General features: G+C 41.5%; 1 protein-coding gene across 1 annotated transcript in view; it reads right to left on the reverse strand.

The window, feature by feature from the left end:
* Positions 1-16,406, reverse strand: part of EXOC4 (exocyst complex component 4) — a 1,013,282-nt gene that overhangs the window by 698,836 nt on the left and 298,040 nt on the right. The window contains exon 8 of the mRNA XM_007952929.1: positions 10,590-10,678. Coding sequence (XP_007951120.1) covers positions 10,590-10,678 — 89 coding nt within the window. The remainder of the gene's footprint in view (positions 1-10,589; positions 10,679-16,406) is intronic.

The raw sequence follows: 16,406 nt of genomic DNA on the forward strand, positions 1-16,406 counted from the left end.
TTGTACATGGAGCAATGGGCTACACATGTGGTGGTGTCTCTGGAGCCTTAAGAGGGTTCTTTACATTTTAAATTGTCTCTATTTGTGCTTTTATGAGATGTATACTACATTTTAAAAGTGCGTATAGTGCGTGTAGAGCTTTCATAAGGCTAATGAAGCAAACAACAGCACTTCCCGACCAGGTTAAGACACAGACCCTGGAAAGCTCAGGAGCTCCTTTCTCTCACCACATCCTCCTCCACGCTCCGCGGAGCTCTTTCCTGAGTTTATCACACAGGACACGTGCTGGATGAGGGATGATTAGGCTTGGCCTGTTCCTGACCTTCATACAAAGAAATCAGACCAGATGCGGTCAATGTCACTGCTTTCAAGATTCAACCACGTTAGCATACAGCAGAGGCCCATAATTTCCACTGCTGTGTGATAGTCCACTGTGTGGCTATACCCACCCACCTCATGGATCCATCCATCAGGCAATGGATACCTAGCTTCTGTACAGATGTTTTGCTATCAAAACAATTCTGATATGAAAATGTTTCAGAACTCATATAACCTGAGCTCTGGTGGCACGGTAGATAAAGCATTTGACTGCTAACTGGAAGGTCAGCGGTTCAAATCCACCAGCTGCTCCGCGGAAGGACTGACTGGGTGATCTACTTCTGTAAAGATTTACAGCCTCGGAAACCCAATGGGGGTCACTATGAGTCCAGAAACAACTCGATGGCAGTGAGTTTGTTTTTTTGGTTTTGTCAATAGGTTTGATCTTTCTCATTTGAGTTCTTATCCCATCAAAAATTTATTTCCCAAAATGACACGAGGTACAAATCCACTCTTTCCTTTTTTTCTATATGGGTAACCAATTGTCTGGCCATGCTTTTACAGAACAGTCTGCCCTTTCCCCACAAATCTGTAATGCCATCTCTCTCCCCCATCAAGTTCCTATATATGCAGGAGTCTGCCCCTGGGAGTCTCTGGCGTTTATCACGGTGCTTCAGGTGCTATCCAGACAGAGGGGAGAGGGTCAGATGGAGCACGAAGAACTAAGCATTTGGACTCTGGCCCCTACTGCACTTAGTCATACCACCCCCACTTAAACTCACATCCTATACTGAGTTGCAGGATAGGCCTCCAACAGAAGAAAGTGTACTGTGACTGAAAAACACATTTGAAAGGCATTAGGTTCTGTGAGTTCTGAAGCATTTTCTAGCGTTAAAATCTGCTTTATCTTCCACACATCACACTATACATACATTCACATCAATCACTTGTAAGTTTTGATAACAGGTCACTTCGGATAAGGTAATCTCTATTAGTATTCCTGAAAGGCCTCAAAATTAATATGGAAAGAAAAAAAAAATTGTGTTATGAAAAATACTGGGTTAATTAATGATAAACTTGTTACTTAGGATCATCATCAGGGGCTAATTACTACTTTCTTCACTGTATGCCAAAAACATTTGTGGTCTCTATTTTCTAAGATAATGAAGAAGACCAAAGAAGAATTGATGCTTTTGAGCTGTAGTGCTGGCGAAGAATGCTGAAAGTACCGTGGACTGCTAAAAGAACTAACAGGTCTGTCCTGGAAGAAGTGCAGCTAGAGTGCTCCTTGGAGGCAAGAATGGCCAGACTTCGTCTCACCTACTTTGGTCATGTTGTCAGAAGGTATCATTCTCTGGAGAAGGACGTCATGTAAGGTGGAGGGTCAATGGAAGAGGGGCAGGCCCTCAACAAGATGGACTGACATGGTGGCAGCAGTGATGGGCTCAAGTATATAGCAAGAATCATGGAGCTGGCTCAGGACCAGGCAGTGATTCGTTCTGCTGTGCACAGGGTTGCTATGAGTCAGAGACTACTTGACGGCACCTAACAACAGCAACAACATTTTCTGAAAAACACTCAAGCCAGACCTGGTTGTTACATAGACTACTGGAGTTACCAAAGATACAATTTTTTACAGCCCTCAAGAAATCCCAAGAAAGTGAGTGTGGTAGTTAAGTTGTATGTCAACTCAGCTGGGCGTGATTGAATGGCTGGGCAGCTGGATGTAGTATTCCCCACGATGAGACTGGTAAACAACTCCATGGCGGAACCTACTGGAGCAATCTTAGGGATGTGATCTGCTTCCAGTATATGAGAAGACAGCTTTGAGAAAGGGCACTAGCTTTTTGGCACACTTGGCTTCTGCATTTGGCCAAGTCATCAGTGAGCAGTCTGCCATGTTGTGTGCCGATCTTGGAACTATCTCTGAACTTAAACTAGCAGCCTGCCATGCCATGCTGTTTGATAATCTTGGGACTGTGCCATTTTACTTGTTGACCTTAGGTTTGTCAGCCTCAGCAGCCAGCAGCTGGCAGAGTGAAGAGATGCCTCTAGCTTCAGTGGGCCAGGAGCAAGAGGCAGAGCTGAAACCCGAGGTCGAGGGGCTTTCACCCAGCCCCAGAGTTTGGCACTCTGAATTCAGACTTCTAGCCTCCTAAACTATAAGAGAATAAATCCCTGTTTGTTCAAGCCATCCATTTGTGGTATTTTTGTTGGAGCAGCCCTAGAGAATCAAAACAGTAAGCAAAGTGGTTATTCTTAGCTTAATTTAAAAAAGAAAAGAAAAAGAAAAGAACACTGATGTGAACACAGTGATGAATAACATTGGACAAGGTAACTTTTAAATTGTCCTATTGCATCGTAAGTTTTTGCTGTTGTTATTTTTCATACTTTTTAAGAAACTTTTAATTGAAATATAATATACATGAAGAAACAGACACATATGTTAAGCATTAAAAAAAAAAAAAAAAAGCCGTCGAGTCAATTCCAACTCACAGCAACCCTACAGGACAGAGCAGAACTGCCCCACAGGGTTTTCAAGTCTGCAATCTTTACAGAAGCAGACTGCCACACCTCTCTCATGCAGAGCAGTTGGTGGGTTTCACCTGCCAAACTCTCAGTTAAGAGTCGAGCACTTAAATCACTGTGCCCCCAGAACTTCGTATATTAAGTGTCAGGCTTATAAAATTTTTGCAAGTTGAAAATATCCATGTAATTAGCAATATTTTTGGTTCACTTTTAAACTCTAAATACAGTATTTTCTTTTCCTTGTCTGTATGGATGAATGAATAACAGAATACAATTTTTTAAAAATAAGGCGATATGCCCCAAACTGGTTCTGAGTGATGACCAAGGAGCTGTGTTCCTCAGAACAGGTTCACAGGTTGTACCCAATACGCTTCGTGGTGGCTAGTTTGTGTTCACAAGGTCCCTTCTCTGGCAAGCGGCACTCTTGTCAAGCCCACTGGTAGGAATTAGAGTTATTTTAACATTAAACCCATTTCGTATAAACAGATCTACACACAGAGAACATTTTAAAATAAATCTCCTTACCACATAAATTAACAGATAGTCCATGTAGTAACAAACTCAGTATAAGAATATTTTTATTTTCTAAATGATTCAAAATAAATGCAATAGTCTGTGTGGGACCTGGGTGCAGTCTATGTATTAATCACAACTTCCTAGGGACAGTTTTAAAAATTTTGCATTTATAAAATTTCTATTTTAATTTCATTGTAAAGCAATGTTACATTTAAGATCATTTAAAAAAAAAAAAAAAGCAAGAATATAAATATACAATAAAAATCAATTTTTTATACACCCTTTACAGCCTAAAACATAAGATATAACTAGGAGAGATTAAGGTTATTTTGAAATTATTATATGCAATTTTCAGGGAAAAATCTACTTTTTTCCCCCATGTTCCCTGCATACTGTTATACAGTTATGAAAAAAAGTCATTAAGCAACATTTAAAAGGCTACAGAGAAGTTTCTAATCAAATCACCCAACACGAAGCTTTACAAGCATGGCTTCTATTTTAACTCATGGAAGAAAGTATGATGGGGTTTCGATGCAAAACGGCTCTTCTTCACAGTGTGCCTCTGATCAGCCAAAATGTCCCTGGGAATGTGCCTGTCAATCAGGGCCAACCTTCAACCCTCTGCTATGTAAGAGATTCTTATGATAAATCCTTCTGCAAAAGGACCATCAAGTCATCGGTGATCTATTTCAAATATGGCCTTACCTAAGGCAAGGCTTCTCCAAACAGATTAATTACACATGCTGTCCTTAAGTACTCATAACCCCAGTCACCACCAACCCATTAGAGAGAGAGAAACTCAGAAAATTCAGGTCAGGTCAGCCATAAGAGCCCAGTTTTCCCTGATGCCCATTATGTCCATAATTCTATGCAAAGCAAATCCTCTTAGAGAAGTCAATTCTCAAGTGCTTGGAGCTTTACAGGAGATTTTAATGTCAGGGCCATAGAAATCCCACTCATTAAACTAAAGGGAATAAAAACGGCATTCTAAAGGTAGTAGCATTGAGTACAAGCAGAAGTACTAAGTAGCCCCAAGACAGAAAAGAAATCGTAATCAAAACTGAGCGTACTTTTCTTCCTGGATCAACGAGAATTAACATACTCTGCTTGTTCTTGAGTTTTATTATCCTTAAAAATGTCAGAAAACAAATCACAGACTCTCACTCTGTTTATCAAAGCTTCCACCAGGGCTTCTCAAATAAGCAGGTTTGTTCCTAAAAACAAGGTCATCCTGAAGATGGAATCCTCATCACACGTTTCTTGAAGTGCCTGACACAAGCCCCACTCTATCCTAGGCACGGGACAGCTCCATGAGTAAGGCTTGATCTAGGTCAAGGGAAGTGCAGAAAAGAAACAAGTGACAAATAAACTAGAGAAGTGCATATTATAGAAAGCAGTATGAAGAAAGTAAAAACTATGCTGTATTTAATTCCAGGACCTGGGATCAGAGGAGGTCAGGAAGCAACCGTGAGAGGTGGCAGGGGAGGCAGATAGGAAGTCGTCCCACCTGGGATCACGGAGGAAGAGCGCAGAGAGTGAGCACAACAGACACCCTAGACCCAGGCCTTGAGGCACGCCAAGAGGGACTTCAGAAGACTCACAGGAGAGAAGCAAAGGAAAACAGTTGCTAATGATCAAGTGAGAGGAAGCAGAAAAGCAAATGGTGTATCTAGCAAGACTGAGGCCACTGATGACCTTGATAAGAGCCACTACAATGGGGCAATGAGATTGGGGTGATTTGAGGAGAACATGAGAGCTAAGAAAGTAGGGGCAGTACTCCTATTTAAACAAGGATCAACTTTTAAAATCAGTATTTTAATTTAAATCAATTATTTTAAAAAAAAAAAAAAAGTCTATTTCGACCCTAGAGGACCAGTAGAACTGCCTCATAGGGTTTCCAAGGCTGTAAATCTTACACAAGCCAACTGCCACAACATCTTTCTCTCATGTATCAAAAAACCAAACTCACTGCCGTCGATTTGATCCCAACTCATAGTGACCCCCTCTGGGTTTCCAAGGCAGTAAATCTTTAGGGAAGTAGATTGCCCAGTCTGCCTTCCATTCTCTCACGTACAGCTACTTTAATTTGTCAAGAGCTTGGACATCTAACTTTACACTCACAATGTCCTCCACTGTGGTAGTCAGGATTGATAACTAGACCAGCTCTATTTTTTCATCTGCTAGAATGGGACTAGCAGGGTGGGACTGATTTACCTAGCAGCTTATTCTGGTCACAAGTAGAGTGTTTTTCATTTTTCTTAACCCTCCTGAGATAATGGATCCATAAATTATCTTATTCTCCTAAGGAACTGTATGTTAAACCTGAGATGCTATATTTGAGCTAATTGTTCATTAAAACGAGTATCTTTCACATTGTACAACTCGGCTGTCTGAGCAATAAAGCGAAGGAGTAGAGAGACTTTGAAAAACAGGAAGTCTATGATTAACGTAGACACGACCACAAGTTAGACCTCCACCTGCTATCCTGCACACGCTGAAAGGGCACCCCCACCTCCCCAGCCCATTTGCCAACAGCAGACTATGTAACGAGCCTTCTGCACCATACAGTGAAAACCAGCTGAGATGGGGGATGACACCAGAGAAGTTTCATTTTACAATTTTCCCCTTGTGTTGTTCAGTTGGCTAACATGTTTAATTACGTGATAAATTGAAAACGTTGGCAGGAACTACCTTTTGTAAAATTTGAGCTTTTGAATATTACTTTGATGGTATTTTGGGTGGATTTCTTTGCCGCTCCCCTGCAACAGAAGGAAAAGTTGACCCTGTGAGCACACCATGGGAAGTAAAGCCTGTGGCTATGTGGCATTAACGGAAGAGACAAAAGTTTTGCACTAGTCTCTTATGATTTGACTGAAGTATTCAATGAGAGCTTTTCAAAGATAAAGCTGAAGTGCAGATCTCACTGTGGCCCTTCCACCAGCAGATTAATAGAATAAATGAAAAAGGACTGCCATTTATAGTAGGAAATAGGTATTTCACCCCCTTTTTTCATACTGAAATGTTAAAACGCATTCTTCAGAAAAACTTTTGCTCTCAAATGCACTATCAAACTTCTACAAAGATCAGTCACTTGATCTAAGTCTTTTGCCAAGCATGTGACATGTCAGCTGAGCTACATTACTGTTGACTCACTGTCAAGAACACGACGTGTCTGCTAACTAGCTCCCCCTAGTAACTCAAGATAATCCTCCCTCCCAGCTTCCTGAACACTAGTAAGTACAACAATTATTTTTTCAAAGTTCCAAATTTCCAATAACTTTTTGGAGGATGGGGAAGTTCCTACTTAGGTTACAAAGGTTTCTCACTTAATCATCATCAAAAAATAAAACTCTTTTTTAACTTAGTTGGATTTTAAAATGTTTTCAAATACACAGCAGCATTGTCTTAGGCCAGGCAAATCAAGGGCAACATTTCCACTTAGTAAAGCTTGTTGTTATTATTGTTATGTGCCGTCGAGTCAGACTCGACTCATAGCGATCCCTCCTTGGGTTTCCGAGGCCGTATCACTATGGAAGTAGATTGCCCAACCTTCCTTCCGAGGAGTGGCTGGTGGGTTTGAACCGCCAGCCTTCTGGTTAGCAGTCAAATGCCTTAGGCACTGCGCTACCAGAGCTCCTTAGTAAAGCTTACATATATCTATCAAACAACAAAAGCCAATCCTCACTGCCATCATGTCAATTCCAACTCACAGCGACCCGATAGGACAGAGCAGAACTGCCCCACAGGGTTTCCAGGCTGTAATCTTGAGGGATACTCACTGCCACATCCATCTTCCCTGAAGTGGCTGATGGATTTGATCTGCAGACTTTCTGGTTAGTAGCTGAGCACTTTAGCCACTGCACCAAAGAACAAAAATAAATCTATGTGTAGCTTTGACTTCTCCCAAAACATGACATGTAATGGAGAGCCATGGAGCTAATGATGGCTTTAATGGCCCCAGTATCTAAACTTTTTTTTTTTTTTTTTTTTGCAAAACCCTCTCCCATTCCACAGTTTCAAGACGTAGTAGTCAGGACACAGGTTCTGTTCCTCAAGTTGTGTCCACAGTCTCGTTATTTCTCCCCCATTTACTTCATCACCCTGCCCCCAACCTTCTCATCCACACTTTAAAGTAGCTGTGTCTTCATGATGATCTGCAGGGCTTCAGACCTCACCCTTCACTGCTATGCCACCCTGTCTCTCAAGAGCTCACAGACCACTGGGGGAGCTGAAAAGTGTCCTGCATGGCTACAGCGGAATGCTCCCTCCTCTTCCTAGGAAGAATCTAGTATTATTTATTTACCCTTGTCGACTAATTATGTTTGTGAGTGAGTGGCAGGTGGTATTGCTGTTCCAGTAATTACACGGTCTACTTTTTCATCTCTAAGTGTCAAATGAAAGGCTTTGTCTCCATTAAAGGAAATGTATATACTCCAAGTCAGGCACAGAGAAATTATGGAGGCAAATGTAAACGACCTGTTAACCAACCCGGAAGAGAAATCAGAGTCAGCACACCGTGATTACGGAGGATCACTCTTGCTCTCAGTAACAGTCTACTCCCATGAGCAGCTGTCAAGTATAATCCTAAATCCCACTGGAACATGTGCTCTGTTAACACCACATCATCGCGTGTTTGGCAGCCCCACACTCTCTGCAGGGCAGCTGCCTGCTAGAGCCTGTTCCACTCTCCCCTTCACTCCCGGCCTGACCAGACAGGGTCACTCCTTCATTTGTTCCAATTCCAGCTGCTCTCTGTACTTCAAGACTCTGAGATGCACATTTTGTGTATTCTAGAGCATATGACAACATTTGATACTGAATAAAATGTTGGTATCTGTCTTAGGCTGGGTTCTCTAGAAGACCCAAACCAGGGAAGCATTTATTCGATCCAGGTCATGTTAGCCAAGGACATCATAAGGCAAAGGCTGTGGCACCTGTCCCTGTCCTGTCATGGTATAGCCAGGATGTCTTAGCTGTGGAGCCATGGTGACCGTCACACAGACTGGAGCTGGGCTCTTCTGGATACATAGCTGGACACCATCTGTTTAAGTTGCCACCTAATTGTTCCATTTCCTTGCAGGTACAGAAAGATTTATTTCAAGGAAGTGGCTCATGTAGTTGTAGAGACTGGCAACTCCAAAGCTCATGGGTTAAGCAGGAGGCTGGCGGCTTCTCCTGATTCATATGGTTGCAGGAGCTGACGAACCCTAAATTGGCAGGTCAGGCAGAAGGCTGCTGTCGCGTGTGCGGAAGCTGGCAAATCTCAAAATCTGAAGGTCAGATGATAGGCTGCTGGCCCACATCTCAAGACCAAGAAGTCAGAGAGTGACAAGTCAGATTCAGGATCAAGAGAGGGGGAACTTTGCCAGAAGATCCACATATATTGGATGCAGGCCACACCCCCAAGGAAACTCCTCTTTCAATTGACTGGCTGCTCACATCGGCTCACACACAGAGGATGATTACATAATATCTGCCAAACCACTAAGAATCATGGTCGAGCCAAGCTGACATGTAACCTTAACTATCACAACACCCATACACATCTTCTTAAACCACACTTAGTCTCTAAATAAAGACAATCATAAAGTCCTACTTGTGGCTAACATGATGTAACCAATATGCGTACAACCAAAAATGCACTAGCCTCATTTACATCTATTTTTATTGTAAGTAATGGAATAAGGGAGGGTAGGAAACAAAGATATTTGACGTGTGTGCGTGTGTATACATACACATATACATATACACATTCATGTATAAAAAACAAGAAAGAAATACTCAAAACAATTACAGCTCTCATTTCTGCAGCTGGTCACATGGTTAGAGCTGATATTTAGAACTGCCTTCTTCCACCACTCATTCCATATTCCCTTAGCCTTTAGTAAGTACCTCAGCTGGTCATGGTTCTTTTGATGACCCAAGCCTTCATTCCTGAAGGGTCTGAGCCATTAGTAGTCATGTGCTGGAATGGGAAGCTGTAGTTTTCCACTGACTTTACATACCTAAATAACCAGACAACTGAGACAGTAGCCCCTTCTCCTTCCCCTAACATCTCTGCCAACGCCCCAATGCTATCACTTCTGGTAACTACATGTACGAGCTGTGGAGCTACCATTGTGACATAAATCTGAGCACACAGAACGATACCTGAGAAACACGATGAGCATTTACACTCATAATGAAGATGAAAGAAACAATGACCAGGCAAGGTCTTTAAGTCATAGCTGATGAGTCTTACAAAATAAATATTTAGTTGTGTAGGTCAGCCACTGCAAAATGTTCCCAGTGCCCCTCGTATGTCAGAGACAGTAAAAGTCATCCCACCTACCCCACATGGAGAAAGCCTCAAGCTCTAGGAAAATGTAAATGATGATTCTCTTCTGTCAAGTCCTTGAGCCATCCAATACACACTGTTCACTTAGTTGTCAGCATTAACTTCCTGGTGTTGGTACTGATGTTTACACATATACACACATGTGTGCACTTTACTTTTATAAGTGGCTTTGAAGGCTCTTTTATTTTTTTGTTCTGCACTTCCATTCCTCCAATGCCAACAATAACATTTTACACTTAGTGAGCCTTCAACAAATCTTTCTTAAATACATTTCCATGATTAGTATCCTTTCTGTTAGAAAAGAAAGTTATTGATTTAATTGCTTTTTCATATAACCATATAATTTATTTTCTAAGTATTTGCTTCTGCAGACTAAAACTCTTTATAACCATACGTGTGTATCAAATATTCTGTGTATCAAAGTCACATTGATTGGATCATACTATTTTGAGGCATCTCTCTTCCATTTAAATAATGCCAGAAGCTGTATTTGCCCTATTCCAAATCTCAAGATACTCCTGCATATTCTGAAAGGCATCAAAAATAATCATTCAAAGTAACAGTGGCAGCCACGGAAGATTGGTGTTCTCCTGGCCTGTGACTGCACTTGGCATTGCTACTTTGAAGCAAGAAGAGTGGGACCTCATCTCTCCTCTGCTTTGAGCTCCCACATGAATGGTGGCAGGTCGATAAATCCTGTGGCCACAGGAAAAATTTTAGCTGCTTGGCCACAGGTGCTGGAAAATGATAGAAGAAACAGATTGTCCAATCTTTAAATCTGTGTTATCTTCAAGGAGCCTATAAAGGCAGGCCACAAACACACATGCTATAAAAGCTTTAGATCTCCCTCCAGAAAATGAATTCTTCCCAAGAAGTTCAAATCACCCACCTTGGAGTTCTCCACTCCGACTATAGAGCTCCCTTCTCTGTTCTCGCAAATAGGCACTCATACTGATGGCATGCGAGGAGGATTCGAACCTGCAAGGAAATGGAACAATTAGGTGGCAACGAAACAGATGGTGTCCAGCTATGTATCCAGAAGAACCCTGCTCCCGTCTGTGTGACAGTCACCACGGCTGCACAGCTGAGACAGCCTGGCTATACCACGACAGGACAGGGCCAGCCGCCACAGACTCTGCCTTACGACGTTCTTGGCTAACACGACCCAGACCTTCTGCTTGGACCTTCTGCTTGTTCTCCATTCCAACCAATTCCAATTCTAAGCTGCCCCAACTTCACTTTGCCCCAAGACCTTCATTCTCCCCTTCCTGCACACACATTGTAATAGGCACAGCCTACAAAGTCATCTGAATTATGTTACTACCCAGCTCAAAAGTCACCAGGACTTGTCAGCTGCCACCGCAGAAACACTGGCTCCCTAGAGCAGAACTCTTGCCCTCCTGACTCCTCTGGGTGGAAGATGAGGATAAGGACACTAGACCTGCTGCAGAGTAACTACACTGTAGCAGCAAGGCAGCCATGGCATCTCTCTGGGTGGCCTCAAAAATCAACCATTTCAAAATGGCTAACAGCTCTTTTGACCCGCAGCCTACCAAAGAAAATACTCCCCAAACAATCATACACCAGAACGTCTGGTCCTAGTAACCCAAGAAGTGTTTTCAAGGTCAGAAACGTGGGCAATAGGCTCAGGATAAAGAAGGATCTCTAAAAACTGAAACAGTGAATACCAGAGAGAAAATTCAACAAGAAACCAGTCTTAAGAGAAACTTGCAAGTAAGGGGGGTAGGGGAAACAGGTAAAATTTTGATTGCATCAGACAGAAAATCCTTTGGTGTGCTAAGAAATTCCATTTCAAACCTGCAGTTTTCAAAGGTAAGCTAACAGGCTTACGAGAGGAGAAATCCTTCTAGAATGACTGCCACTAGGCGGTAAACAGCAGCATAATGAAAGAGCAACAGTGACAATGGGATAGGCTTCTGCCACAAGGAAGGAGCGCTGTCAGTTCCTTAATTACACCTTCTGCACCCGCTCCTTGGCAGGGAAGATGAATACCAAGATGAACGTCAGTCTGGGAGAAACACTTGGGCTGCTTGATCCTCTCCCCTGCACCCTGCCAAGAACTAAGACGACACTAAGTGCCAGAAGGAAGACAAAGTGTGCAGTACTTCAAAAGTGCCACCTGCCAGTCACATGCAAAAAAGATGCCACTGACCTCCACAAAGCCTGCTGGCAGCTACTGATCAGAGATGGCAAGGAAAAAAATAAACTGTGGAGCAGCGAATAGAGAGACTTCCATTATACAGTAAGAGAGAACCTGAACACACTGAATTAACCTTAGCTACAGGCAGTTAGAGAAAGTCTGTCACAAGATCTGATTTAAAAAAAAAAAAGCATTACATCTTGCCAAAATTTCAATCCTTCATGACCTGGTGTATTTTGGCTACTCAGGAACCCTTTTTATGTTTGCAACAAGTCACAGAAGGATATAATTTGACAGTGAAAGAGGCATTCTGGGTTATTCAATCTCAGTTCCTTACTTCATGGCCAAAGGCAGTGAGACCCAGTGATACAAGAGACTCGCCCCAGCTCACAAGCACATCAGAATAGGAGCAAGTCTAGAAGTATGCACATCCACACCCGTGGCAACAGTCTAATTCCATATGGCTGGTGTGCTTTTATTAATGCCCAATACAAATAAATGTCTAATAATTATTTAAATTAATTTGTTCATTTCCAACAGTTCATACCTTTCTGATACCATGACGTCTGAGACACTGGTTGAATGTTAGAGAATGCATGTGTGGTCTGAGGTTTCAAGTTAGGGGTGAGGGCTAAGAACTTGAAATTGGAAATCCCTTAAACCTGTTCTCCGGAACACACTTCGATTTCCAATGGTAAGTTAAACTAGAAAAGAAAAGGCCTGGTTGGTGGCATCCAATGCCTCCAGCACTCCCCTCTTCCTTCTACCATTTTTATTCCTTGCTAGCACAGGCCCAATTTTATCCGGGCATTCTGCTTCCTTGCTCTCATCACTCGGCCTTGTGCTCAGGCAAAGTAACTGCTTCTCCAGTTCAGCCCTAGCAACAGAGATGAACCTGACTTGTTCAAGACAATCTCCACGGTTCCCCTCCCCTTGGCAGTGAACATACGACCTGATCCTACAGCTTGAGAGGAGTTTGTTCACTGGCAGAAAGGTTTTGTCATTAATAAAAGTAGATTCTCAAAAGAATGCCACACCATTTCCTTGGCATCACCATCTTTATTGGACCAGCACTAAATGTCACTAACATGTTGAGGATGACAAGGCAGAGAATGGAAAGGGCCTGTGTGCTTAACCATGCCAAAGTACTGAATTAAAGAACCCACTCATGTGTAAGATAATAACTTTCCTATGGCTTATGCCACATGATGTTACTTGCAGCCTAAAGCATTTTAAGAGATTACTAGATCTAACCTCTGAATAAAATCTAAGAAAAAGAAATACATTCAATAAACAGAATGGGTTTTCTGTAAGGCAGAAGACCAAAACTCCAAACCCACGGCCAACAAATTGTTTCTGACTCACAGCAACCCCCACTGGGTTTCCAAGACTGCAAATCTTTACGTAATCAGATCACCTTATCTTTCTTCTATAAAGCGGCTGGCAGATTCAAACCACCGACCTTTCAGTCTGTAGCCAAATGCCTTAACCACTGTACTATCAAAGCTCCTTACAGGAGGACACTCACTAAATTTCCTGTCTGCTTGAACACAAGATAAATGAACTGTTGAAACCTTCCATAATAATTACACAAATTAATTTTTTTTAATTTTTTTAAATATTTTTAAGCATTAAGGAAGGTTTCAACAGTTTATTTATCTCATGGTCAAGCATGCAGGAGATTTTTTTTTAAATCCACAATGAAAATAAATCCCAATAGTGACAAACATAGACAGACAAGATAATCAGGTATGGATAGGCAAACAGGACAACATCCATGACCATATATAAGTTTGGAAGACAGTATATCTACATACATATTTCTATGTGCTATAGAAATGTGAATATATATGTGTGCATATGCATGTCTGTGTGTGTGTGTATAGTTATTGTTGTTATGTGCCTTCGGGTGGCCTCTGACTCATAGTGACCCCATGTACCACAGAAGGAAACACTGCCCAGTCTTGTGCCAGTCTCATGATCCCTACTATACCTGAGCCCACTACTGCAGCCATCTTGTTGAGGGCCTTCCCCTCTTTTGTAAACTCTCCACTTTACCAAGCATAACATTCTTCTCCACTGAATGGTACCTTCTAAGATCATGACTAAAGGAGGTGAGACAAAATCTGTCCATTCTCACTTCCAAGGAGCATTCGGCTGCACTTCATCCAGGACAGAATTGTCAGTTCTTTTACCAGTCCACGGTACTGTTAGCATTCTTCGCCAGCACCACAACTCAAAAGCACCAACTCTTCTTCAGTCTTCTTTATTCGTTGTCCAGCTCTCACATGTATATATAAGGCGACTGAAAATACTATAGCTTGGGTTAGGCATATCCTAGCCTTCAAGGAGATATCTTTGCTCTTCAGCACTTGAAAGAGATGTTTTGCAACAGATTTTCCCAAGGCAATACGTTTTTTGATATCTTGACTGCTGCTTCCATTGGTGTTGATTGTAAAAGCAAGTAATATTAAGTCTTTGAAAACTTCAATCTTTTCTATCATGATGCTGCTTACTGGTCCAGTTGTGAGGATTTTTGTTTTCTTATATTGAGGTATAACCCATTCTACAGACTGTAGTCTTTAACCTTCATCAGTAAGTGCTCAAAGTCATTGTTACTTTCAACAAGCAAACGTGTGTCATCTGTGTCTCTCAGGTTGTTAATGAGGCTTCCCCCAATCCTGATGCCACGTTCCTCTTCATATAGTCCAGCTTCTCAAATTATTTTCTGAGCATACAGATTGAATAAGTATGGTGAAAGGATACAACCTGGACACCCTTCCTGATTTTAAACCATGCAGGATCCCCTTGCTCTGTTCAAATGACAGCCTCCTGGTCTACAGACAGGTTCCTCATGAGTACAATTAAGTGTTCTGGAATTCCCATTCTTCTCAATACTATCCATAATATGTTATGATCCACACAATCAAATGCCTTTGCATAGTCAATAAAATGCAAGTAAACATCTTTCTGGTATTCTTTGCTTTAAGCCAAGATCCATCTGACATCAGCTATGATATCCCTCATTCCACATCCCCTTCTGAATCCAGTTTGCATTTCCGGAAGTTCTCTATCAATATACTGCTGCAACCATTTATGAATTATCTTCAATTAGATTTTACTTGTATCTGATATCCATGATATTGTTGGATAATTTCCACATTCTGTGAAATCACCTTTCTTTGGAAGGGGTACAAATATGGATCTCTTCTAGTCAGTTGGCCAGGAACCTGTCTTCCAAGTCTCTCGCCATATTCGAGGGAGTGCCTCCAGCACAGCATCAATTTGTTGAAACATCTCAATGGGTATTCCATCAATTTCCAGAACCTTGTTTTTCACCAATTCCTTCAGTACAGCTTCAACTTCTTCATTCAATATCATTGGTTCCTGATTATATGCCATCTCCCAAAATGGATGATCATCTACCAATTCTTTTTGGTATAGTGATTCTGTGTATTCCTTCCATCTTCTTTTGATACTTCATGTATCATTCAGTATTTTGCCCATAAAATCTTTCAATATTGCAACTTGAGGCTTGAATTTTTTCTTCAGTTCTTTCAGCTTGAGACAGGCTGAGGCATGTTCCTCACTTTTGGTTTTCTAAGTCAAGGTGTTTGCACATTTCATTATAATAATTGACTTTGTCTTCTCGAGCTGCTCTTTGAAATCTTCTGTTCAGCTCTTTTATCTTGTCATTTCTTCCCTTTGCTTTAGCTACTCTTCATTCAAGGGCAAGTTGCAGAGTCTCTTCTAACATCCATTTTGGTCTCTTCTTCCTTTCCTGTCTTTTTAATAACCTCTTGCTCTCATCATGGATGATGTTCTTGATGTCATCCCACAATTCCTCTGATTTTCAGTCACTGGTGTTCCATGAATCAAATCTATTCTTCAGGTGGTCTCTAAATTCTGGAGGGATATAATCAAGGCCATATTTTGGCTCTCATAGACTTCTTTTAATTGTCTTCAGCTTCAACTTGAAATTGCATATGAGCTACTGCTGGTCAGTTCCACAGTCAGCTACTAACTTTGTTTTGGCTGAAGATAGTGAGCTTCTCCATCGCCTCTTTCCACACATGTAGTCAATGTGATTCCTGTGTACTCTATCTGGTGAAGTCCACGTGTATAGTCATTGTTTGTATTGCTGAACAAAGGTATTTGCAATGAGTAAGACATTGGTCTTGCAAAACTATATCATGTGATCTCCAGCATCATTTCTATCACCGATGCCATATTTTCCAACTATCAGTGATTCTTCGTTTCCAACTTTTGCATTCCAATGACCAGGGATAATCAACACATCTTGATTGCATGTTCGGTCAATTTCAGACTGCAGAAGTTGGTAAAAATCTCCAATTTCCTCATCTTTGGCTTTGGTGGATGGTGCATACATTTGAATTTATTATCCTATCACTGACAGCATTGTACCTCAGAATATATCTTTTTTTTTTTTTTTTAATTAGAATTTGGGTGAAGATTTACAGAGTAAATTCACTTTTCATACAGCAGTTCACATATACTTTGTCTCATGTCATTGACCAAAATTTA

Source organism: Orycteropus afer, unplaced genomic scaffold (genome assembly GCF_000298275.1).
Source record: "Orycteropus afer afer isolate SDZICR_OR568_19922 unplaced genomic scaffold, OryAfe1.0 scaffold00365, whole genome shotgun sequence".
In the NCBI taxonomy this organism is placed as follows: Eukaryota; Metazoa; Chordata; class Mammalia; order Tubulidentata; family Orycteropodidae; genus Orycteropus; species Orycteropus afer.